Raw genomic sequence first — 24,296 nt, 5'->3', positions numbered from 1 at the left:
TGGAAAAAGATTTTCAGCCGAGAACGGACAAAGTCTGACCCTGACCCAGTACCTAGAACAATACATGTAAACTCAATAAATTTTAGGATTATTGATACGTACTTCATATCCGTGTAAATACATGTAAATATGTCCTACATATGTGTGCCACTTAAATTTGAAGGTCTCGTAAATACATGTACGTTTGTACCTCTTCCCCGTCATAAAAAATGTCTTTAGGTGGCGAACTTGTGGCGATACGTAATGTATCAGGGTAATAGTCTAGAATATTCCAAGGACATTTCAATAAGATTAGCTGTGAAATTTAATATCACATCATATGACAGAGCATATAATAATCATATCATAAATATAAGCCGATAACCTGAAATAAACAATAAAGCCTTCCAAGATTCCCCACTCTGCTTTCTTAAAACATCATTGTCCAATCACAGGCCAGGTAATCATTTGAGTTGGACCCGCAGATCAGCCGCATATGCACTTCATAGATGCAAAATACATTGTAGAAGAATTGAATATAATCAGATTACTAGACTACGACTACTCAAGGTTATATTTATGTACATAGTTCTCATAGTTGTCCTTATTTAATTGTTGAAGCAGAAATCTCACTATTCACCGATCTGAATGCTAAACACAAAAGAATTTCTATCCTTGACCAGAAAGTAAGAAATGATGATATGGAAGACCCAGTGTAAGAAAAGGGAAAAACAATGAGCATAAAAAAAAGATAAGCAGAGATACCTTCACCGGTGACCCATCCCTGCGCCGGCTAATCCACATGCCATGCGGTCCGGGTTTGTATTTAGATACAAACAAAGAAAGCCAAACGGGGGGAGAAAAGAAAGAAACAAGAAGAAACAAAGCCCAAGGGTTTCATGAAGTAGCTTCTGGATGCATCGGGGAACTGGTAATCTCGACAGAGCGAGTTTCAAGTTCCTTGGGAAGGGTCCCGGAGTGATCACGAGACTCAACGATGGGCGTCGATGCAGGGTTCGCCTCCGTGAAAGGCTGGTGGACCGACGGAGTGGCACTTGAAGAGCCCTCTGTCTGTGGCTTGTTGGAGGTATCCTCAACGTGTTCCGCAGGGTCATCCACTTTCTCCTCATCTCCAATCACAGCAGCTAGACTGCGGAAATTGAACATTGGCTCAAGAGAGTTGGTGTTGCCCTGTCCAGCAGCAGGGCCGCCTGCGCCATCCTCCGGGTTGGTTTCCATGACAGAGGAGAACGATGAAGAGGCAGAGACCTGTCTTAGGTGAGATTGTCGTGACTGCTCGGACTGATCCGCCGGCTGGCTTGCTGGATCAAGAAGCGTAGGGGGGGTTCGTTTCTTCTGCGGTCGATGGCAATGCACGGTCAACCCCCCTTGCCTTTGCTACCAGCAGCGATTTCTTCACCATTGACACCTTCACCTATGACAGAGGATGAGCTACTATTCCCCCTACCTAAACTGGACTCGCCAAGGACATCCAAAGCGGAGGCACTAGCATTATTGCTGTACAGGCCAGTTTTGCGAGCGACTTTATCCGCCTTCTTGGCCTCTTTCTCCTTCTCCTTCTCCCTCTTTTTGGCCTCCTTTCTTGCCTCTTTCTCTTCCCGTCTGAGGCGCTCATCTTCGCTGGCCAAGCTTAGCCGGATAGCTTCCATCATCATCATTTCCTCAAGATCGTCAATTCGATTGCGCCTCGAACTCGATCGAGCGGCAGCTGGGTTACCAGCTCCTTCTTCGGCAGAAGCAGAATCGGTATCTTGTCCAGTTGCTCGAGGTGTCCGATCAGTACCCGATCGCTCCGTCAAGAAAGCCAATGCATTGAGGGCGGGTGAAGCGGTCCGGCCGCTATACCCTTCTCCACCCGTAGCTCTTCGCATTCCGCGCCGTCCGATGCCAAACCCACGCGAGTCACTCCCAGATGCACCGGGGTTGATCAAATACGCCGCAGTGTGAAGGGCAGTGGCTGCCGCAGATCGACGTGCCGCGTGGGCTCGTGCATTCGATAATTTGGTGGCCCAGTCCGGTCGAATCCTGTCCGTTGTTACCACTGTGGGATCAGTGGCGGATAGTGAGGTTGCACGGCGACGGCCTGGCACGGCTGCAGTGCCAGATGATAAGGAGGAGGTGGAGGATACAGGGGAAGTGAAGTTAGGTGAAAGTCGGGCGCTGGGGTCTGTAGCATAAGTCAAGCCGCGACGGAACGAGGGCGGTGAATAGGTGACTCCGAACTCTGGCTGAACACAGAAGGGGCATGCCGAGGGCTCCGAGACCAATTGTGATTCGGTCGACTCAGCCTGCTCTCCCTCCGCTGAAGGAGCATTCGCGTCAGGCTCTCCATGCTCTGGGGGATGAGGCTCCGGGCGCTTGATCTGTACGAAGCATTCAGAGCAAATGGGTTGATCGCAGCACCGGGTACGGTTTAGGTAAGGCGGATAATAGAGGAAACAGATAGGACATTCGCTTGCGTCTTTGTACAAATTGACTTCGATCGGCTGTCCGTTGACAAACGGGTCCTTGGGGAGCTGCAATTCCCGGGGCGTTAGATCTGTTTGTGAGCTATGCTTGGAGGTAGTCAAAGCAGCCAAGGTCTTCGCTCTTGTTCGGAAAAGAGGGGACGTGGATGTCCCAGATGCGATCGGAGATGCGGAAGGTAATGATTGAGGGGGGTTGGAGGATTGCGAAGCATCTGAATTATAAGATTGCGATCTGGATGTGATCGGCACTGTCAGATGCTGGATATTTGTCGGATCGGCCGAGGCTGTGTCTGGGATCTTGGATAACTTGTACTCTAACTCGGGCGGGATCTCATCGGGCGGGGGAATGGGCATGCCTCGTGCAGCCGCCATAATCTGATGCTCAGCCCACGACTCTGAGAAATCATTAAGACCTCTCCAGAAGGGAGCCAGTCGGCGTTCAATCTAGCCCGCTGTCAGCCTTGGCTAATTCGTATCGAGGGCGATTCTAGGCAAACCTACCATCAGTTGGCGCACCACTGCCTTATTGTAGTCTTCTGTCCCCACATACACACCCTGTGTTACGAGATAGCCTCCATCGACGTGCTCCTCCTTCATGCTGCGCTCCCTCTCTTTGAGCCGAGCCACCCGTTCCTTCTCCAAGCGACGGGCCTCGCGCTCTTGTTTTGTCTCCCGCCGATGTTCCAATGTGGCCACGTCTCGATCATGACTGCTGCCGATTCCAAGGATCGAAAGATCAGGCCTACTGCCTCTTGCTGATCGAGAACCTTGATATGGCCGACTTGAGGCGTCGGAAGCGCCCGGGGATAATTGATGACTTCGACGGCTTGACGGGGCTGTGGAGCGTGACTCCTTGGTCTGGGAGTTCCCATATTAGAGCTTGGAGATGGATGCAGTGAAAGGAAAAGGAAATGGATGATATGATGTTAATGCACAGTTCCGACAAGTCACGGTGATAACTCCCGGATATGGCGGAAAGGGCCCCCAAGGGGGGGGATGTATTTGGGGGTGGACAGTTAGAAAGGGTAAATGAAATGGGGGAGTAAGAAAGTTGGGAAGATTAAGATGGAGAGAAGAGTGGAGGTAAGAGGAGTAACTTTCAGAGCGGGGGGGGGTTTGTGATCTGTCCGGAGTAACTGGGGAAGTGAGATCGGTGAGGAATTTCTACATAACCCCAGCCCAAAAGATATCAAAGAATGTTTACAGATTCAAATAGAAAAGAAATATCGGATGTGGCGGATGTAATTTTTGATATTTTGATATTTTTGATATTTTTTCTTTTCCTTTTCTTGACAAAAAAAGAAGACCCTTTAGGTGTCTAGGTAAGTATGGCTGTTTTACCTAGGTATCTCATAAAAGGCCTAGACTAAGTGAATTACTATATATTCTTAGTTCTTAACACAACAACATACAGCATATGTATATATACCACATCTACAGTATGAATATCGGATATAAACAGGTTTACGTATGTAAATAACAAGCTTTGTCCCCATCATCAGTTGATCCATCGTCATTGTCAAGTCATGGGCAGATTATACTCTCTACTTTGATCAATGTATACATCATAGGATATTACTTTTACCTGCAGATCTCAAAAATATTAACTTAATGCACTGTAGGGAGATGAAGTCATTAGGTACATGTACAATAGTTATTAGTTACTGAACTTTGGGTAGACACAATTCAGGCAATTCAGGCCAATTCAGGCCAAGAATTAAGGCCAACATTTTGATCAACCTCGGAACCTTCTCAGCCAATAGACATCCATACGTGAAAAGGCGGTGGCATAAAATCAAAGATACATTATTTTTGCCAAAGAAAAAAAAGATCGAGTGTTGAAGCTTGGGAATCTTCTCAAATTTTATTTTGAAAACCTTGACATCCTCACAGGTCATGCATTAGTGATAGCCCTACTCATTCTCACTCCTACCAAGAATCCTCTGGCAATGACTGAAACGACCAGACTGCATATCACGCCTTTCACCCAGGATATCCTTCCGTCTGTGCTACCAGCATCTATTCGCAACTTGGCCACAGACATATCTTTCCACGAGATTACCACCTTCCCAGAGAATAACTACGGATACGTGACTCTGCCAAACATGGAAGCGGAGAAGATCAAGAAGAAGTTGAACGGCTCGATCCTCAAGGGCAAGAAGTTCAAAGTGGAAGCGGCCCGCCCTCAAAAGAGACACCGGGAGGAAGAGGATGTGGTGCCTGAAGCGCCCTCTAGTGCCAAGAAGAAGTCCAAGAAGTCCAAGAAGCAAGCGCCCGAGGACGGTGTAGTAGAAGGCTTTGAGCTTCCTGCAGACCGCAAAGTGAAACGAGGCTGGACCGAGTCCGGTGACGCCAAGCAGGAAAGACGAAAGTCAGAGAAGAAAGAGAAGAAGAGCAAGGAGGAGAAATTGCAACCCAAGTCCAAGTACACCGACAAATCCGAATGCCTGTTCCGAGCAACGATCCCACCCAACCGAGCTTCCGACACAGCTTCCGATGATAAGAAAGCAAAGAAGAAGAAGAAGTCTAAGGATAATGTCATCCATGAATTTGAGAAAACGGTGGCCCATCCAAGCTTCCTGCGCACCGCGGAGGAAAGCGCAGCACCTACGGCTACATTTGAGGATGGAAAAGGTTGGGTAGATGCTGCCGGAAATGTGAGAGAACCCGCCAGTGAGAAGATCTCGAAGGATAATTATCGGCCTGGTCAGATTCCCGGGGCCAAGGAGAAGCGCCGAGCTGCCAAATCGGCCGCCAAAGATATGAAAAAGCGTTCACGCAAAGAAAAGACTCCAGAGGAATCTTCCGAGTCTGAAGATTATACCTCATCGAGTGGCTCGTCTTCAGACGAGAGCAGTGACTCGGAGAGTGAGGTGGAGGAGAAGGCGGGCGAGGACCCTGAAGATTCATCGTCTTCTGACGAGGAGGATGTCAAGCCGCAGTCCCAAGAAGAGACCACCAAGCCTACAGAGGCTAACGGCACCGATACTGATGCACCGAGCCGGTCAGAATCGGTTGAGATGCCTACCGAGGCTACGCAAGAGGTGGAACAAGATTCATCTGCCAAGGAAGTCCACCCTCTTGAAGCTCTTTTCAAACGGGCCCCGACAGCATCCGATAACCAGCCAGCTCCCGAAGCCGAGACTGGATTCAGCTTCTTTGGTAATGACATTGAATCCGAGGACGAGCCTCAATTGGCTGAGCCGCAGACACCCTTCACACCCTTCACGAAGAATGACCTGCAACATCGAGGTCAGCGCAGCGCAGCTCCCACCCCCGACACTAGTGCGGCCACCCGCCACATGACGTGGAACGAGAGTGAGGACTCGGATGAGGACGTTTCGATCGACAGCCCTGTGAAGAAAGCTCGCGGTGAAGCCGGGGCCAGCATGGAGGAAACCGAATTCGCAAAGTGGTTCTGGGAGAATCGCGGTGACAACAATCGAGCCTGGAAGAAGAGGCGACGTGATGCTGCCAAGGAACAGAGACAGAGAGACAGCCGGAAGAAGGGGATCAAGGGGAAGTCATAAATTCGAGACCCAGTCTTCGGGGAGGTTGAGCGATGTGTGTTTACAATATAGACTCCCGAGGTCTGATGTGGTGCTTATACATAAAACGAGGCTGCCAGTAGCCTTCCGACGACACAAATACCATGTAATTTAAACCCACTGCCTTCGAAGAAACACAAATTTAAAAAGCATAAATATCAGAACCCTCCAGGCATCTTTCGCTCCTTGGGCTTTGTTGGATTGCGTACGTAGTCATGTGACCCGCATCCATCGTCATTAAACCCAAGCCAAACCAGGACTTGTCGCATCGTCCACTGCGTGCCCAGGATGTTTTCTACCTGGTCCTCACAGCGTAGCATACAGCTGCTGCTGCTTCTCTTCGCATCTTTGTCTCTCACATCGTTGGTAGCAGCATCCAGTAAGTGCTAGCCTCTTTTCTCCGATGCCTCTTAAAGCGCCACAGGGGAGATGGAAATGCTACCTCCCATCGCGTCAATATTTTGTGTGATACTAATACTCAATTCCTACAGCGCCAACCTCCTTCTGCAAATGCACCTGTTTCTCTAATAGTACGATCATCCCCCTCAATCCCTCCAAGTCCGAAACCTCCTCCGGCATCGACCACGTCCGCTTTGATGAGCGCCGCTTTCTCAGCTCCGAGCTTGAGCATACCGATGAATACAGTAAACGAGCTGAGAAATACCGATCCCTGAATTGCAATGATTGCAATCGCAAGTTCTGTCTCGACTACGAGTTACCGACATGCAAAGGCGCCAAGGAGGAAGATGTGTACACGACTTGCTTCCGTAAGTGGAGCTAATAGGAACCTGGATTGGATGTTATAACAGATGTGCTGACGGGTCTGGGATAGAGCGAGATTCACGGAAAGACCAGACGGTGGTGTTTATCTTTATTTTTGCTACATGTGGACTGCTGGTTTGGGCAGCGTGTAAGCCATGGATTGAGCGATATGTCGAGGTAAGCCAATGCCAATGCCAATGCCTGGGCAAGACTAACTGATTTAGGCTGCACGAGAACGCAGGTCGTATATACCCGTTGCTGAAGCCGATCGCTAAATATAAAATGATATGAAATGATTTTGAAATGATTTTGAAAATAATGAGAGATCTGAAATATCGGAGATTCGACATGTAACTTTAATTAACGTGCATATGTAGGGATGACATTGGGAATTTGAGACTGATGGATGCGGGAATAGGACGATCGATATGATATCAGTAAGAATGTAGTAGTCTGTACGAGTACGGAGTACATATATGTAAAATATAGTACTCTGTACTCTGTACTCCGTATTCGGTTCTAACAGACATCTGGATGATATTACCCCTGAACTTATAATCTTATAAGTCGATAGATCTATTATTTACCGATCCCATCCCCACTATCTGAAACCGACCAGATTGATCGTCAACCAATAGATCCGATCAATTTGGGGAATGCGGTTTAATAGGATATAATAGGATAGTCCTCCTCCTTTTAGTCCTTTTAGTCCTTCTAATATGGGATTACCTTCTTATCTGCAAATGACTGGATCGGCTAACAATTTATTGAGTGGATTCAGCGCCAAATTTTATTCGATCTCTTAATTTTTTCCATCTCTTCTCATTCTTTTCTCCTTAAATTACTTGTCTCCCTTCTTTTTTTTTTTAATATTCATTTTGGATATTCAGATATATAGGAATATGGCCATCTTCGACTCAGAGAAGCGCCCTCGCGGCCTTCGTGTGCCATCTCTTACAGCACTGAAGTCTTCAGCAACGAAATCGCAATTCTCCCTAAAGAAATCGTCCGATTCGGTGCCATCCGACGAGTCAACCTCGCCTAAACCGGCAGCCTTCCCTGCCCCTCCACCACCAAAGCCGGCCCCTCCACCGGACAAGGAACTCCCACTTCCCCCGAAAGTGGACATTCCAGCCTCATCGGACAACCCATACTTCCTTCCGATCCCCCAAAATGAAGTCCCAGAACGACGCCCAATTCAACGGGTCCCCGTCCCAACGGAGTCTCCCCCTCGGACGACAGGCATGCGAACCAAGAAATCACAGCCCGATTTCCATCCGCTGCAACAGCCAACTCCAATGACACCCTCTTCCCCGCCCCAAGTCCCGCCCCAAGTCCCGACCATAGTCCAGGATCCAGCTCCAGCCGACGAGGCCAACTCCCCCCAATTGGAAGGGTTCATCCCGACCCCAGAAAGCGCTGAACCGCCAGCAGTGCCAGAACAGCCACGCGAGGAGCTGGCCCCCTCACCCTTTGTCCCTCCGGATGTTGAACCCGTGGCGCCGAAGTTGAACGAGATCCACCTCACATGCTACCAGCAGCACCGCGCCATGCCCGTGGCGCAGAATACGTGGTGTCCAATGCCGTGCATGACCTGTCAGAAATTCGACATTGAGATTCGGCACCGCTGTGTGTTCTGCTGTCTGCGCATCTGCGAGTCGTGCTACCAGACCCTGCAGAAATGCAAGAATCGTTCGGTCGAGGAGCTGGTTGATCGAATTGTCGCTTGATTTGTTGATATCCTTTTCGATTTAAGGTGTTGATATGGTTGTGATGGGCATGAATGATCTCGACATATATTTGCATGATCTCTTGCGCAGGGAGTAAAGTTCCTGTTAAGGCTGTTAGTTACATTTTCCTTTTTTGCCCTTCTTATCTGTATTTTGTATACCTTTTTTTATGATACCAAGGGACCTGTATATTATGGTTTAGCCAGGAGGACCGGAGCTGCATGTTATTGTTTTCTTTTTCTTCTTTTCTTTTTCTTTCGTGCCTTTCGTAGAGATACAAATTCGTAAGAAATCGTCAGCTGATTGCTGGGCCAAGACTATTCCCATATCATACAAACGGTTCAATCATGATCCTCCTCGGTCAGGCCAGGGCACCCTTCCAGCTCAAGATCGGTTTCGTAGGCATATTTACACCAGAAACAATACCGATATGTCTCCCGCAGAAAGAGAACCAGCTTGTGTAACCGCTCAGCTGGCTCTAGCGCATTGAAGGCATCAAGCTCCTCGTCATCCTCTTCCAGCTCTATCTCCAGTGTGGAGGTATTCGGATCCAGTTCACTACTAAGCGCCTTTTTATCTTCCCGGTCCATAGTCGGATCATCGTACTCTGGTAGCCGTGCTTTAGGGAAAAATGATGAAGGGAGTGAGGATTGGAGAGCATGGCGTGCCTGGCGGTCACTGTCGTTCCGTTCGCGCTCACGGATAAGACCGCGGTAGAGTACGTTGATTTGGGACGTGGGCTTGATTGGCTTCTTCTTTGTCGCTGCGTCGGGTCCGTCGCGTGGTTGACCAGGATCTGCGGAGTCACCTTCTTTGTTGGATTCGGCCGAGGACCCTGTTCCTTGTTCTTTCTCTTCGGCGGTTGCCCCACTCTCCAATTCCGCATCCAGCCTCTCTGCAACTTTCTGCGCAGCGCGCACCTGCGCTTCGATGCGTCTCAACTCGCGCTCTTCACGAACGCGATCCCGGTAAGTCCCCTCCTCATGTTTTATTCTCTTTGCTGCTTCTTCTGCTTCCTCACGGAGCTTGCGCTTCTTTTCCGTGTCCAACCCGATTCCACCACGGTTTTTCTTCAAGGTTAAGTTCAGCGGCTCAGCGCGCGCCTTTAGGGAAGAGTCGGTGTTGGTAGTGTCAGAATCGCTGGGTGTAGCAGGTTTGCCAAGCACATCACCGGGTTTGAACCCAAGCTTTGCCATCATTTGGAATCCTTTGTTATTGGGGTTGAGAGTGCTTCTGGCCAAGGCTTCCTCTCGGCGGGCGGCTTCCCGAGCGGCGCGTTCGGCTTTGGATGGGACTCGGCCTCGGGCTTCGGCCTGCATATGGAAAAAGAATGTTAGTTGGAATTCAGCCGGAGACAGATATGTTAGAATGTGGAGGATACGGTACCTCTCGTAGTTCCCGGCGCTTTTTTTGTGTGAAGGTCTCCTTTTGGGTGGGCTCCTCAATGACCATATTCATGTAGTCGTCTTCTTCATCTTCTGAGGCCATTGTTTCGGTTGCCAAGCATCAGTGTATGGTCTAGTAAAGAAAAAGAGAGAGAGAGAGTAGAGAGAGAGAGAGACCCGCAGGCGGACAAAGACACCGCTTTGGGATTTTGCGGGGAACAGTGGGGCTCACCCATTTAATTAATCCCAGGATGAGGCTCTATTATATACTACCTAGGTATGTTGTACACTATTAATCTATTAATCTGTATATTATTTGATATTATTTGGTATAGAGTACAGAATACATCTTTGGCCTGTTCTATAACAGTAGAATATTGGATTAAACCCTTTAATAGAAACAAAGAAACTTGGTATCTACCCTGTTGTATATGCAGAGCACAACCCCTCTGTCTTTGTTTAAGACGTTGAGACTGGATGGTTTCAGATGTCTTTCAATGTCTTATCTTACAAAAATTGAGTACAAAGTGTAGATGACTACATAGTGGCACTTTCTAGGAGCACTTGGGCACCTAATGGATTTCCCTTCCTAATACCTACTTCTGAGGCCGAGTAGTCTGCTGACCGCTAGATACACCCATAATATTTTCTATGGACGCTGTTCTTCCCCGTACAGATTCCTTGCTGCACGTGTGATAGGTCCCCGCAAGCGTCTATATGCATATCTCAATGAAGCAACAGTGGCGCAAGGGCTTTGTCCTCGTATTACCCTCCAGTAGCTGAGTTCTGTGCGTTGTCACCGTGACTTCGATGGTCAAGGGTCGGCTTTTCTTTTGTGTCCGCGGGGCCCTTTATAAGCCATGGCATCGACCGGTTCACAATCAGATCGTCGGTCACTATGGCTATTTTCTTGTATATCTGCTTTTTGCTATCCCTAGCATCCGCTTCTACAGTGGTAGACCTGGGCTATGCTCGCTATGAGGGTCATACCCTATCCACCGGAGTCACACAGTGGCTTGGCATGCGGTTTGCTGCTCCTCCTGTAGGAGATCTGCGATTTGCTGCCCCGCAGGATCCTTTGTCTGTCGAGGGAATACAGCAAGCAACTGAGGTATGCATCTATTATCTTGAATTATCCAAAGGTGGCTACTGACCATTCATTGCTAGCATGGAAGTATATGCATCCCCACAGCAGGAAGTGAAGGCCGGGCAGTCCCAGTAGGAACTTCAGAGGACTGTCTATTCCTTGATATATATGCCCCCCGCAGCTGCAGCAAAAGGTTCAAAGAAACTGCCTGTCTTCTTTTGGATCCAAGGAGGAGGCTTTGCTGCCAATTCAAATGCCAACTATGACGGCACTGGGTTGATCAAGGCATCCGGAAACAATATGGTGGTGGTCACTTTCAACTATCGGGTTGGACCTTACGGATTCCTTGCCGGAGAAGAGATTGAAAAAGGAGCCAGTCTGAACAATGGTCTGAAAGACCAACGCAAGGCCCTGAAGTGGGTTCAGGAGCATATCAGCAAAGTAGGTCAAGTCGCCAATTATTCCTCGTTTTTCTCCTGGCTTCGTTTGGTATCTCGTTTTGACACTGTTTCTAGTTTGGTGGAGATCCCAAACATGTTGTTATTGGTGGTAGTAGTGCAGGTGCTGCCTCGGTGACTCTCATGCTCTCCGCATACGGTGGTAAAGATGAAGGTCTGTTTGTTGCAGCAGCTGCAGAGTCACAGAGCTTTGCGCAGATGCTCAACGTCACCGAAAGTCAATTCGCATACGACGCACTGGTAACTGCGACTGCATGTGACAGTAGTCAAAATACCCTGGCATGTCTGCGCAACCTCGATGTCAATGCTTTGCAACAGAAGAACGTCAACAGACCCCACCCAGGAGCAAAAGGGAAGCCGTTATACCTGTATGGTCCCACAGTTGACGAGGACCTGGTGCCAGACTACACCTACCGCCTCTTCCAAGAAGGCAAATTCATCAAGGTACCAGTGATATTTGGCGATGATACCAACGAAGGCACGAAATTCGTTCCCAAGAGCACCTCTAGTGTCGACGAGGCAGACACGTTCATCCAGAACCAATTTCCAGCAATAACACGGGACCATCTTGACAGGATCAACAGTATATATCTTACTCCAGACCAGACGAAGGAATTCCCTGGTGCTGGGTCCTACTGGCGGCCGGCAAGCACGGCGTACGGTGAAATGCGCTACATCTGTCCCGGAATTGACTTGTCTTCTATTTACGCAGCGGCAGGTGTCCCAAGCTGGAACTACCACTACGCAGTTCAGGACCCCGCCGACGAGAGCTCAGGAGTGGGCACACCACACACCGTCGAAGTGAATGCGATCTGGGGTCCGACCAATACTAACAAGAAAGCTCCAGCTTCGTACTACACCACCAACGCAGGCATCGTGCCCGTGATGCAGGGTTACTGGACAAGCTTCATTACGTCTCTGGACCCGAACACCAAACGTCTTCCTTCCAGTCTGAAATGGCAGACTTGGGGTCAAGGTGGTGATGGATACCAGCGGATCTTCATTCGGACCAACCAGACCAAGATGGAGACGGTGCCACAGGGACAGAGAAGCCGATGTGAATACTTGACTAGCATCGGTATTGATTTGAAGCAGTAGTATATAGTATACGTACATATCTCTTGGAAGCAAATGAAACTGAATATCCTTGCTCTACTTTGGATTAATCCACTCCCTCGGATATCTCGATGAACTTGACTTTTTATTACCAGCCTTACGCCAGATAAACAATGATGTATATACCAGTCCAACAGGACGCACAACCGAGTGTGATATATGAAAAAAAGACGTGGAACAGAAGTTGGGATGCAAGATTACCGCCTGCCACGCGCCCGCTCGTACTCGTTGGCAGCACGGCCTTCCTGGCTCTGAATCTCCGCAACAAGACGCTTGTACTTCTTCTCGTACTCGGCGTCGCGCTCCTTCTTCTCGCGCAGCTGCTCGCGGGCAACGAAGCTGGCATCCTTGCGCAGCTCGCGCATGGCGCCCTTGCGCTCGCGCTTGAACTCCTTCTTGAGGCGGTTGGACTCGGCACGCTCGCGGTCTGGATCGTAGTGCTTGTCTGGGTTGAAGTTCTCCTCGAACTTCGGAATGGCTGTCTTGATGGCTAGGGGTTTGTGGTCGTGCAGGAACAACGGGCGACGAACGAGACGAGCCTGTGCGAGGTGGGAATCGATCTTATCCAGGGTGCTCTGGATGGGCTCCTGGGCTGCTGCATATACCTTGGCCTTGAGGGATTGGCGGAGGTACTGCAGAACGGCGCGGACCGGGGTGAAAATCTCGGTGAAAGCAGATTTCTCGGCCCAAATATCGGAAGCGGAACCAAGGAGAGACACGAGAGTGGTGAGGAGGGAGATCTTCAGCTCCTCCTGTGCCTGAGGATCAGAAGGAGAGGTGGTTACATCGCGGAATTGCAGCTTGCGAGGTGTGACCTTCCTGGAGGGCACGAGCTGAAGAGATTCCTGGGACTTTCTGTAGGGGAAGGCTCCAAACTTCGCAGTCGGCTCCGTAGGTGCAAGATTGCAAAGAGCATTTAGAGTGTAATTGACAAACTCGGGCATATATCTCTTCGAGGCCTGTTGATATTGGAGGCAAAGACTTGCGGCGAATGTACCACTTGCAAGGTCCGCTAGCGAGGTGGTGGTGCACTGGCCCAGGTACCGCGCCAGGCAGAGATGAGCGGGTGTGGCTGTGGTATGGAAGTGATCTGATGTGGGGAAGAAGGTCGAGAGACCGGTAAGCAAGATGAGGTCACCCGGCAGCAGATTGAGTGGGCGTTCCTTGCCAATCTCACGAAGTTGAGCTCGACACGCGATTGTCACATTCAAAGGATGGGTCTTAGCCAAAGAATGGATGTGACGAATGATATTCTCCAGAATGGCAAATGGAGGCTGCTCTGTCTTGTTACCCATGTAAGAAACATGTTCAACGAGGATTTCAGCAAATCGGCCAAGCTTGTCCTTGTTGCCAGGCTTAAGCCGGGGATGATGCAATGCTCGAATGCGTTGGATGACTGTCGGGATCTCTTCGACAGCCACGTTCTTTGTGATACTCAGGAAGCTTTCGTGGTCCTTTGGACAAGGATAGGTGAATGCGAGCTTTCCGTTCGCTTCTTTGCTAACCTCAGCAACAGTCGAAGCGGCAGCGGAATCCTCTGCCGGTAGCGTCATTCCGTTGATGAGCTCGTCCTCACCATCTGGTCCGTCAGACTCATCGCTCGACGAATCTTCCTCCTCTTCCATGTCACTGTCGCCCATGTCGAGGCTGGCATTTGAATTTGTCTCGACAAGATCTTCGTCAATGATGAAATCATCTTCATCTTCAACGCCGAGCTCGGGGCGTGGTTCAGTAGGGTAAGCTGGAAGACCGAAATGCGTAGCATCATCAATTTCCGACTCGTCATCATCGAGAATCTTGTCCTCATCCATATTGTCCTCCTCATCGTCAGTGAGTTGCTCTCCACGCATTCGTCGAAGGCGATCGTTCTCAAGTTTCTTGAGCCGTTCAGCCTCTTCCTCCGCCTTCTCCTCTTCGGTCTTCGTGCGATCTGTGGGTTTTGATCGCTGATCGAATGTCATCTGCCTGAGGCGTTGATCGTATTCCTTTTCTGGATCCTTGCTGTTTTGCGACTCTTCAAGCATGGCAGCACGCTCTGGGTTCATTTCTGAGAAATCCTGCTTCGGTGCCTCGGGTTTGGCTGGCTTGGCTGAAGGCTTAATGCCTCGCAGAGCCTCGAAAAGATCAGGAAGTTCCTTGTCCAATTCTTCGCGTAGGTCTTCATCATCATCTTTGGCCTGTTGCCGTTCCGCTTTGTAGAACTTAGACTTGGCAATGACTTCTTTCATGACCTCGGCCTTGGTCTTTTTGCGCCCTGGCTGTTCTTCGTCTCCGTAGTCGATGAAGTCCTCCTGATCCTGATCCTGATTCTCATCGTCATCGGCGATTCGCTTCCGTTTCCGTGACGTTTCCTCGTCGGATTCCGCATCCTCCAAGTCTCCGGCCTCAAAGTCGTCTTGGTTTGGTCCATCGAACGACAAAGATTGACCCATGTGAGTAAGCTGCATCTCATCATCATCATCCTCGAGGTTGAACATGGACTCCTTCCGCATCTTTCTCTGGCTCTCTCTCGCAAATCTTTCGGCGGCCCGTTCCTCGGGTGTCATGGTGGGATCATTCTCACCGAACCGGCGATCGACAAGTCCACCAACCTTGTTCCGGCTGTTCATTTCTTTCAGAAGAGTGGCGCGTCGCTAATTAAAGTCAGCTTTATAATCGTAATACTTGAGGAAAGCAGATAAACCTACTCTTTCTTCACCCAGTGATTTAGTAACACCTGGGCGAGCGCCACCTCCAGCGGTCGTATTACCATCTCTAGTCGTGACATCGAACTTGTTTGACTTGTTTATCGTTTTGATCTCGAAAGGGTTGAACCGATCTCGAATGGCTTGCAAAGCGATCTCGCGCTGGTTGCGATTCTTCGCACCGACTCCGGTCTTCGCATTTTGTCGTTTTTCTTTCTTGGACTTCTGAGGACCAAGAACCCCATTTTCACGGAGGGGAAGCCTTCAGCTGCTTTAGCTGAGAAGGCGGCATTTTGTGTGGCTGGCTTTGAATTCGAGAGTGGGAGTTATTTTTTTCTGCGTCGTGATTATTCTCAAAAAAATCAAGTACACCGCCTCCGCGGCCGCGCCGATCAAGATTCTGCCGATTGTGTTCTCCGCATCTCTCCAACTCCCACAACCACTATGGCTCCCTTTTCCGGGGATGGTGTGCTATGGCTGTGCCTAGGTATGGTCGCTTTTTCCTAAGGAAGCTAGATCAGTCAGATGATTAACTTATTTAGGCGTCTCACTGTTCTTTGCCATACGCGGTATCGCCACAGACCTCCGTCAAGTCGTCGACCTGACAGAAATCAAACATGTCGAGAAGGAAGACAAGATCATTAGCGAGGGAACAGAAGAAGGCGCGCAGATATCTGTGTCCAATATGATACTGTACTAACTAATCCTATAGCCCTCAAGTTAGACACTCTCTTGAAGCTTTCTCAAAGCACAAGCCATGACCTTCGAGCTGCGTACGCTAAAACAATATCATCTCGAACCAGTCTGTGCGTCAGCTAATTCCTCCAGGGCCCTGCGCATCATTTCGGAACGTTCTACCAAGGGAGATACCCGTGACTTGCTATTGGAGGAACTTGCATCCAGGAACAAAGTTCAACAGCGGCGAGCTCTGAATGCATTGAACTTTTTGGTTTCCAACCGAGCCCGTATGCTACAAACCCGCTTTATTTTCACAGTACATGGATGTTCATACTATTCTGCAGTCACTCGAACCTCGATTTGCTCTCGACTCGCCGACGTACCCACCTTTACCGCCATCATAAACTGCCTTTGCAACCTACTAGAAGAACACGTGGAGAAGACATCTACGACTAATTCGCCCATTTTGCCCAAGACACGGCCAATGGGAGAGAAGAAGGCTCTGAATATTCTGAATGTCTTGTTGCCAGAGAACATACCAGGCGCATTGGAAGCGGGGATCATCAGCCGATGGCTCTGCAGGTATCCATTCCCATGTGCAATAGCCGAGCCTTCTCGCCGGCGGGACGTGGTGATCCTCATGAAAACATGGTGGTCGGATGACGTAGTCATGAGCTCAATTTTCAGCTCGCTTTCCTCGCACCCGGATGGGATCAAGCAGCTGCGGAAACATGGGCTGATGGGCAGCATGATCGAAGAAAATGACCATGACGATGAGGACGACGGGGACAGCGATGTGTGGATGGTAGATGCGGATGAGGCGGGTGGATCTTTTGGACGAACTCCTTCACGTAGACTTCAGGAGGGGAGTCCCGAAGAGCAGGCACTTCGCCGACGTAGGAGAGAAGCTATGGTTTTGAGCGACGGTGGACGGCCAATTGGAAATGACGACATAATCCAACGACCTATTGATTGATCGCGGTGAGTTCATGCTCTTTACGATCTTCAACTTGTCTGCAACGCTAGCTACTGTATTTTTATGTCAATGATACCCCACGCCAGAAATATGATATGTCACGAATTTATTTGAACCTCAATATAAAACTAAAGCCCCATCCATGCTGATTTGGCCAAGTGGTCAGTCTTCTTCCGGCTGTTCTTGATCACACCAAACGCCTTCAATTCCGAGAGAGCGCTATAGAACAGAGACATCACGACTCGGTCATCACAGCTACCAGCCTCTTCAGTCTCAAATACACCATAAAAAGCCTGCCAGAGATCATGAACATTCACCAGAGCACCCGAATCAAGGTACAGCTGATACAGAATCGAGGTGGCAGGTTGCTTGGCCGAGACCTTCGCCGTAGTAACATCCGACGAGGAAAGCAGGTAATCAAAGGGAGTAGCCAGGGCGCGTTCGATTGCAAAGCGCGGCCGAGGGGCGAATGTTTCCTTTAACGGGTTTCGCAGATCAAACAAGAAGGCTTCATGTAGAAACAGATCTTGTGGGTTGATAAGGCTTTCTGTGAGATGCACTTGCAAAAGAGCAACCAGTCGGTCAACGATGTTGGTATATTCCGCAGCTTGTTCCGATAGATCAGCTTGGCCTTTGCTTAGCCGGATACGCTGCTGGACGACAGTGGTTTTGGTGACGGTGCTGTTGATATTATATCCACTGCGTAGTGGCCCGGACTCCGAGCACGTTTCCAATAATGCCCTGAGATCTTCTTGAATCGTATCGGCTTCTGGGTTGGTTATTATTGCCCCGAGGCGCACGAGGAGTTCATCAAGCTTGTCAGAATCTAGAGTCTTCGCCGTGGCGATCATTTCTTCCACAATAGGAGACTCAGACAGTTCGCCAGAGAGTGCGCGAACAGAAAGGTCTGACACATTAGCCTTTTTCGCGCTCTGCGTGTATTGAAGACAGACATGTATGACACGGACTGCCTGGAACATGTTTCGCATTCTTTGCTGGTTTGCCTCCAGGTACTTGGGCGTCTCTTGAATAAGATATTTGTCATCCTCTAGCATATCTCTGACTTGCTTGGTGGAGCCTTCTTCGACTAGATCCTCGCAGAACCTTGAGCCATATTAGTTGAGTTATACCTTCAGAACCGGAGACCCTTACATTCGGAATGATGGCAGGTTTCTGACGGCCTCACAGAGCTTGTTTTGGGCGATAACCGTAGAATCTGGCTTGGCTAATAGTACTGCCAGAGGATTTGCGAAGAAATGAGACATGTATGCATACTACATATAAATTAGAATACTGTCAAAGGTATCTGGGACAGTTCTCACCTTAACCATGCGACTGAAAGCCTCCGGGCTTTGGAAATAGTCACTTGTGTTCTCAAACAAAGTGCTGGTAACGTTGCGACCCAGCCAAAGATTAGTGTCTGGGTCAGTCTGGAGAGTCTCATAGATGCGGTCGACACAGTTGCCGGCTTCTTGGACCTCGAAATGCTTGCCTCGAAGGAGAGCAACACAGGAGCGAGGCAGTCTGCCTTCGAACAGCTCTACAGAGGTAGAGATGCCCAGCAAGACTGTAAATGGTATACGGTCAAGCCATGATCTAGTAGACGGTCAGTTAGGGGATCGACCAAAGTTTGGAATGTCAATCGCACTTAAATAGAGACAAAAGATCGGTCAAAAGACCAGGGTCAAAAGCCTCGCTATCTCGAAGAGCCAGGACTAATTTCTTGGTCCCCTTTCTCTGTACATAATCGTGAAGAAGGTCCAAATCGTAACCTAGGAGTCGAGGTCCCTGGTGAACAGTTAGTACAATAATCGGATGTTTTTGATTAGATCACATACAGCACGATCTGTGAGGAACTTTTGATATCCATCATTGCCATCGGTATTTGTAACGGCAGCTCGGATAATGTTCTTCAACGTCGTTTTCAAATTGGGCGCATCGCCTGATTCCAAAACCACAACACTGCCTTCTTCGGTCGATATCAATTGACCATTAAGCCGCGATAGTAATCTGCTGAGCGAGGATACATTTGAACCAACAGTCACTAAAGCCGTAGGGATACATCCATCACATCTAAGGTCCTAGTTAACGCATGTTCGTGGATCGGATCGGAATAGGGACGTACGTCTGAGGTGAGGTGTCTCTGACAAAGGACAACACATCCGTCAAAACTCCAGCATCCACATCCTCGAGGATATCCTTCAGACCTGGTAAGCAATGTATCAATATGACCACCCATTAATTTGCCTGACTGACCTGAATCTTGTTTTCTTGCTTCGACCAGAGCTCCCGATATGTATCATGTCGCAATTGAACGGACTCGGCGTTCTCGTCTCCGTTCAAAAGGGGCACAAAGCGCTGTCGGTCAAACTGCTCGTCTCTACCGGCGGTAGACGAGACTTTGCGTCGCTTCGAAGGTCGCTCCCCTGCTGATTTTCCATGTTTGGACGGTTGGTAGATGTACGCACCCTGGGATGATTTGTTAGCGCGTAAGCCCAAAAATATCATGTTAGATCTCAAGACAGACCAAGTTCTGGGACTTGTCATTTGACAAGCCCAAGGCATCGTTCAATCCATCAGCATCCATGCTGCTGCTCGAAAGGACTTGCTTGTCGCAAATGGGGATGACTTCAAGGGCGGAAGCGCGACAAGCGCTAAACCCAATCAGGCGATAATTGGTTCTCTTCCGAACTTCAACTTCTTCACTTCTCCAACTTATCTGGTTTTCGATGACCGATTGACTTCAGACTTCATGCTGCGCCAGGCTATTCAAGGAGCCCGATGGTGTCAGCATGTGGCCCGCAGCCCATCGACACGCGCTCCACGCCGGGCCTTCTCCGCCGTAGCTCCGCGGCGTCTTAATTTTGGCGGACCGAACGATAAAGTCACATTCTACGAACAAGAATCCCCCGAAAGCAAAACACGGCGCAAAATCGACCCCGAAGCCGAAGATAAGGAGGAGCGAGATGAGGTCGAAAAGGAGCTCGCGAAGCTTCAGGATGAGTTAAAGGTCTTGGAGGAGGGACCTTTCGCCCCCAACAGCCCTTTCATCAAGAGTTTGCCAGAAGAGGACCGGAAGATTGCTCTAGAAGCTCTGAGAAAATTTGACGAGGAAAATCCTAAGCCTGCAGACGAGCCTGGGCTGGATCAAGTTTTCGACAAAGAGCTTGATGATATGCTCCGAGAGGAGTTTGAAGGCCTCGCGATGGAAGAAGAGAACTGGGAGGATGATGTCAAGAATCGGCGAAGAATAGCTGCCAGACGATCTGCCGCAGCAAAACGTGCAGGGGCAGAGGCTCATCCCTACGCTATAAAGTTCAATAATTCCCTACAACGACTCCAAGAAAAGATGTCAGACGAGCGGGCTCGACAAGACTTATGGAAGTGGTACCGACGATGCAAGCAGACCATTCCAGGATTTTTGACAATAATGCCGGAGAGGGCACTCCAAACAATATGGGATTCACAGGCAATAGGAGAGTCCGATCAGGCTACACGCTCAAAACATTTGCAAATCTTGGTCCAGGACGCTACATCTATCGGCCAAGAACTGGCTACGCCTCAAATCCTGTTTTATATCACATCTCTGCATGAAAGTGGCTCCACCAACCTTGCACTGGAGGAATGGGAGGCATATCAAGCTGAGCTGTCCCAGAAGAAGGAGGATTTGGAAGAATACTGGAAGCTCGGAGTGCGTTTATTTGCTGCAGACAATAACCCACAACGAGCTCAAGATATTGCTTTGGCTTTTCTGGCAAACGACCGAACTCGTCAGCCGCGCGTACTCATCCCTGTCATCACAGCATGGGGAAGGCTGCCTGGGAAGGAAGCTGAAGTAAAGGCTTGGGCACTTTATCTGCAGCTGAAGACTTTCTTGGGCTCAGATATGACCATGGAAGACTATGATCAAATCAGCATTGCTCTTCTCACGGCTGGTCGATTGGATACTGCAGTTGCAATCTTCAAGGATATGATGGTGACGGGAAAAGACCCGGCCAATGACTCGACTGCTTTGTACAAAGCCGCGTTGGGTCTGGCGGGTAATCTTCATGCATCGAGCATCAACGAAAATGAAGTGAACAAGGTCTCTTTGTCAGCGCTCAAGGTTTTGCCTCGTCAGTTCCAGAATCGGTTTTTCTATGCAAGTTGGATGAAGAAACTGATTGGTATGGGCGAGGTCGACTCTGCTGCTCTGGTCATTGAACTTATGTATGAGCGGTGTGTGAAGCCTGATAGCAAGCACTTGAATGGAATCATTGCGGGCTGGCTCCGTGATGGGAACACGAGTGCACGCCACAAGGCAGAGCGACTTGGGTGGGCCATGATCCAGAAGCGTATCGATGTTGTATGGAGGCGATATCTACCAGCCGAGAGTTCCCCTCAACTTCAGGTCAAGTACGGGGAGACAGAATCTGTACGCATGCCTCAGTTTATGCAGAGAGAGGTCCCGCCTGCGAGCATCGAGACCTTTTCTATCCTTCTTCTTCACTACACACGCCGAGGTGACGACGACATGGTCAAATACTTGGTCAAGTGTCTTGGGGATGCACATATCAAGCCGAACTCTTACTTTATGAACCACCTTCTATACGCAGAGCTCCGAAAGCAAGACGTGAAAGCACTCTGGACCAAGTTCCAGACAATGTCTACCGCCATCCGGCCCGACCTGGAGACATATGCCTGCCTCTGGGACTGTGCCAAGCTCCAATACGACCGTGGACGTACTGCTTTCGATGCGGGCTTTCCATCGGCACGTCAGCTCTATGCCAACATGATGTCCTGGTACTCCCATTTATCTCCTCGCGCCCAGAAAGCCACCCAAGCGCAGATGCCTAGGGCTCTATTTGATCAGATTGTCCGATGTTTCTGTCTTTCCAAAGACGTCTCCGGCACATTGGTCGTCATACACTCCATGCATTCTGCCTTCGGCTTCGCGCCTGATGAGACCACCGCCCGCATGATAGTTCTCCAAATTGCGCGACTGGCTGGCGTACCGGCCGACACTCCCAAGCGACGCCTGCGCCGCTTGTCTTCGACACCACGGAGTAAAGAGAATATTGCCCAAGTTAGCCGTTTGCTGGAACTGTTGGGTGAGCGCAAAGCTGAAAACCTGCGATTGCAAGGATTGAGTCTTGAACAGCTGGATCCGCGTGAGATGGAACAGTACCAACTGGAGATCATGACTAGTCTGCTACGGATCGTGATGAGCCGAGCAGATGCCTTGGATCCAGTTCAAGTCGAAAATAAACTCGAGGTAGCGGCGAAGGAGATGTTGGCCGAACACATCGACTTGGGGCCGCCCTTGGGGATAGACGATAGCAAGCTTTTGTGATTGACCATGTCAGTCATTAACCATCTCTCTCAGTTATTTTTGGCTTCTCCATTGCATTGGGGGGAATTTCATGGCGTTTGTCGGTTTTGCGGTTTGTTTCACCCCCCAATCACTAGGGCTATGTATATTATCTTTGTATTTAGACTTAATGTACTTATATCGATGTAGGTCTACCATATTTCTGGTATTTCCTCTTTTGATATCATCCCCATTATCTACTAGCCATGCTCCCAGCCTCCACTACCTAGGTGGCGTGTCTACTAGAGCAATATGTATAGAAAAAGGTCAAATCACCCTATAATATGGCATAATTTCGCCTGAATCACCTTTCTAAACGTTGTCGTTCAACCTGCTACTATGCCCTGCAATTCACTCAAACCGATATCCATATTTTACGAGATGGTTACGCCTCTTAGACCAGTGGGAGGGATGCCATAGAACGGTTGCTATGTTAGTAGATTAATAGACTTCTTTAATATGAAAGGTACGTTCGCATTAGAATAGCAGCAACTCTAAATCGATGCACAATATGCTTCGGTGGCGACCAGAGCAAAGAACCTTGGAAGTTCAGGTATTTATCGACCAGTGACTAAACCCGTGTAAAACTATCCATGGATATTTGGCCTTAAATTGGCCGGCTCACGGTATATTTGACCAAAACAGGTGCTTTGATAGGTTCATTTTGAGTATTCAACCTATAACTGGTATAATAATGTAAATTCCTCATGCAGAATCCGTAGCCCCAAAACCACTAGCAAGGAGTGTATTTTGAACCTCAGATAAAAGTACAAGTAACAGGGGGGAAAAGAAATTCATATCTATTTCTTGCCCTTGCCCTTCTTCTTCTTCGCGTTTGGCGAAGAAGCAGGGGTATTCGAGGTGTCCGCCTCCACCAGGACAGCATCATCATCACTGCCCTGGACAGAATTACCAGCGGCAGGAGTCGTGGATGCCTCAAACGATTTGGTGGTGGTGTTGGTAGTCTTAGCCTCGTCGGTAGAAGCGGTCGAGCCCTCATTCAACTCCTTCATGAATCCCTCTTGGATACTCGTCTTCTTCTTACTCCACCACTGGCGCTCCTCTTCCAATTTCTTTTGTTGATCGTCCATGCGCTTGCGGTAGATATCGTTATTCATCATTTCGTTGGCGGACTGGAAGATAGTCTGGCCCCAGCCGGGGACATAGGCGTTCGCCTGTTTGACTTTGGTTAGCAAAGCACGAAACGCATACAATCATTTCGAAAACAATAGCTTATTCGCGCCAGGCAACGGAGTCTTATCATACCTCTGTAACCACGTCCTTGACCTCATCTTCCATCTCCTTTTCCGCGCGCTGGAATCGCTGCCAGAGATCATCACCGACACTACCACGTTGGACGAGCGTTGTGAGAGCTTGCTTCTGGCTGCGCAGGGCCATGATACGACGGATGTCTTCAGCTGCGCGGCGGAGAAGAGAAGCCTTGAAGATAGAGTCGGGGACGGCAGGGGCCTTCTTCTCTTTTGTGGAAGTTGTTGAGGGTTCAAGGTGGAGGAGAGAAAAGTAGATGTCGCGCTGCAGGTGGGCAGGGAACCATGGCTCTAGAGATGCTGCCTTGTCTAGAATAACGCAGGAATCAGATATTAGCTTCTTAGGACAACTGGACACATCGCGCGAAAGGGTCGGATGTTGGAGAGGTTGGGGCTTCCTAGGGATTTTCACATACGGGCCTTGCGCTTGCGGTAGAGGGAGGAGAATGTGGCAAGTGATCCCAAGAGAATGCCTAGGTAGGCGATTGGGACGGCAAGACTGAGCCAGTCCACGTCGAACATTGCGGCGATGTGGTTTTTAGGGCAGTATATGGAGGGAGGAGGGATTGAAGGTCCGGGAAAGAAGAGATAGAGATGGTCAAGCTGTCATTACTAGTGTGAAGGTTGAAATGAAGAAAGGGCCTTGAAGTGCGAAATGTGTCTCGAAAGGCCAGGGTGTTTAGTGGGTCACGTCACATGTTCACTCTCAAGTATATAAAAGTGTATACATCGACAGGTTAACTATGTTGTCTTGTTGTCTTATAAGAGTTACAATTATGAAGAGAA

General features: G+C 49.3%; 11 protein-coding genes across 11 annotated transcripts; 6 read left to right on the top strand and 5 right to left on the bottom strand.

Annotated features, from left to right (window-relative positions):
• Nucleotides 1-876: 876 nt before the first annotated feature.
• sip5 (Sip5p) lies at nt 877-3,326 on the bottom strand (the record flags this gene model as incomplete). Its single annotated transcript, XM_057293081.1, is given in 3 exon segments — nt 877-1,367; nt 1,382-2,912; nt 2,970-3,326. Coding segments are annotated over 3 exon segments (2,379 nt in total), but the record flags the coding sequence as incomplete, so codon positions are not given.
• A 1,091-nt stretch (nt 3,327-4,417) lies between these two features.
• On the top strand, nt 4,418-5,998 carry N7519_006304 (uncharacterized protein; the record flags this gene model as incomplete). Its single annotated transcript, XM_057293080.1, has 1 exon — nt 4,418-5,998. The coding sequence occupies one exon, from the start codon at nt 4,418-4,420 to the stop codon at nt 5,996-5,998; it is 1,581 nt and encodes a 526-aa protein (XP_057147891.1).
• Nucleotides 5,999-6,304: 306 nt separating this feature from the next.
• On the top strand, nt 6,305-7,053 carry N7519_006303 (uncharacterized protein; the record flags this gene model as incomplete). Its single annotated transcript, XM_057293079.1, has 4 exons — nt 6,305-6,395; nt 6,508-6,783; nt 6,849-6,955; nt 7,003-7,053. The coding sequence occupies 4 exons, from the start codon at nt 6,305-6,307 to the stop codon at nt 7,051-7,053; spliced, it is 525 nt and encodes a 174-aa protein (XP_057147890.1).
• Nucleotides 7,054-7,680: 627 nt separating this feature from the next.
• Nucleotides 7,681-8,508, top strand: N7519_006302 (uncharacterized protein; the record flags this gene model as incomplete). The annotated part of the gene is made up of 1 exon (XM_057293078.1): nt 7,681-8,508. The coding sequence occupies one exon, from the start codon at nt 7,681-7,683 to the stop codon at nt 8,506-8,508; it is 828 nt and encodes a 275-aa protein (XP_057147889.1).
• Nucleotides 8,509-8,849: 341 nt separating this feature from the next.
• N7519_006301 (putative G-patch domain protein) lies at nt 8,850-9,996 on the bottom strand (the record flags this gene model as incomplete). The annotated part of the gene is made up of 2 exons (XM_057293077.1): nt 8,850-9,821; nt 9,895-9,996. The coding sequence occupies 2 exons, from the start codon at nt 9,994-9,996 to the stop codon at nt 8,850-8,852; spliced, it is 1,074 nt and encodes a 357-aa protein (XP_057147888.1).
• A 795-nt stretch (nt 9,997-10,791) lies between these two features.
• On the top strand, nt 10,792-12,536 carry N7519_006300 (uncharacterized protein; the record flags this gene model as incomplete). The annotated part of the gene is made up of 4 exons (XM_057293076.1): nt 10,792-11,004; nt 11,061-11,111; nt 11,182-11,421; nt 11,496-12,536. The coding sequence occupies 4 exons, from the start codon at nt 10,792-10,794 to the stop codon at nt 12,534-12,536; spliced, it is 1,545 nt and encodes a 514-aa protein (XP_057147887.1).
• Nucleotides 12,537-12,751: 215 nt separating this feature from the next.
• On the bottom strand, nt 12,752-15,857 carry N7519_006299 (snoRNA-binding rRNA-processing protein NOP14; the record flags this gene model as incomplete). The annotated part of the gene is made up of 3 exons (XM_057293075.1): nt 12,752-15,187; nt 15,242-15,500; nt 15,790-15,857. The coding sequence occupies 3 exons, from the start codon at nt 15,855-15,857 to the stop codon at nt 12,752-12,754; spliced, it is 2,763 nt and encodes a 920-aa protein (XP_057147886.1).
• A 138-nt stretch (nt 15,858-15,995) lies between these two features.
• N7519_006298 (uncharacterized protein) lies at nt 15,996-16,892 on the top strand (the record flags this gene model as incomplete). The annotated part of the gene is made up of 1 exon (XM_057293074.1): nt 15,996-16,892. The coding sequence occupies one exon, from the start codon at nt 15,996-15,998 to the stop codon at nt 16,890-16,892; it is 897 nt and encodes a 298-aa protein (XP_057147885.1).
• Nucleotides 16,893-17,020: 128 nt separating this feature from the next.
• N7519_006297 (uncharacterized protein) lies at nt 17,021-19,479 on the bottom strand (the record flags this gene model as incomplete). Its single annotated transcript, XM_057293073.1, has 8 exons — nt 17,021-17,996; nt 18,045-18,166; nt 18,215-18,488; nt 18,541-18,680; nt 18,731-18,965; nt 19,018-19,091; nt 19,149-19,361; nt 19,420-19,479. The coding sequence occupies 8 exons, from the start codon at nt 19,477-19,479 to the stop codon at nt 17,021-17,023; spliced, it is 2,094 nt and encodes a 697-aa protein (XP_057147884.1).
• Nucleotides 19,480-19,644: 165 nt separating this feature from the next.
• On the top strand, nt 19,645-22,224 carry N7519_006296 (pentatricopeptide repeat protein; the record flags this gene model as incomplete). Its single annotated transcript, XM_057293072.1, has 1 exon — nt 19,645-22,224. The coding sequence occupies one exon, from the start codon at nt 19,645-19,647 to the stop codon at nt 22,222-22,224; it is 2,580 nt and encodes an 859-aa protein (XP_057147883.1).
• An 818-nt stretch (nt 22,225-23,042) lies between these two features.
• N7519_006295 (Sec63 complex subunit SEC66) lies at nt 23,043-24,032 on the bottom strand (the record flags this gene model as incomplete). The annotated part of the gene is made up of 3 exons (XM_057293071.1): nt 23,043-23,417; nt 23,509-23,819; nt 23,927-24,032. The coding sequence occupies 3 exons, from the start codon at nt 24,030-24,032 to the stop codon at nt 23,043-23,045; spliced, it is 792 nt and encodes a 263-aa protein (XP_057147882.1).
• Nucleotides 24,033-24,296: the final 264 nt, after the last annotated feature.

This window comes from Penicillium mononematosum (genome assembly GCF_028829835.1).
Source record: "Penicillium mononematosum strain IBT 11891 chromosome Unknown utg000003l:1.0-8172316.0:1.0-8177699.0, whole genome shotgun sequence".
Classification (NCBI taxonomy): Eukaryota; Fungi; Ascomycota; class Eurotiomycetes; order Eurotiales; family Aspergillaceae; genus Penicillium; species Penicillium mononematosum.
This window is presented reverse-complemented; position numbering and strand designations above follow the sequence as displayed.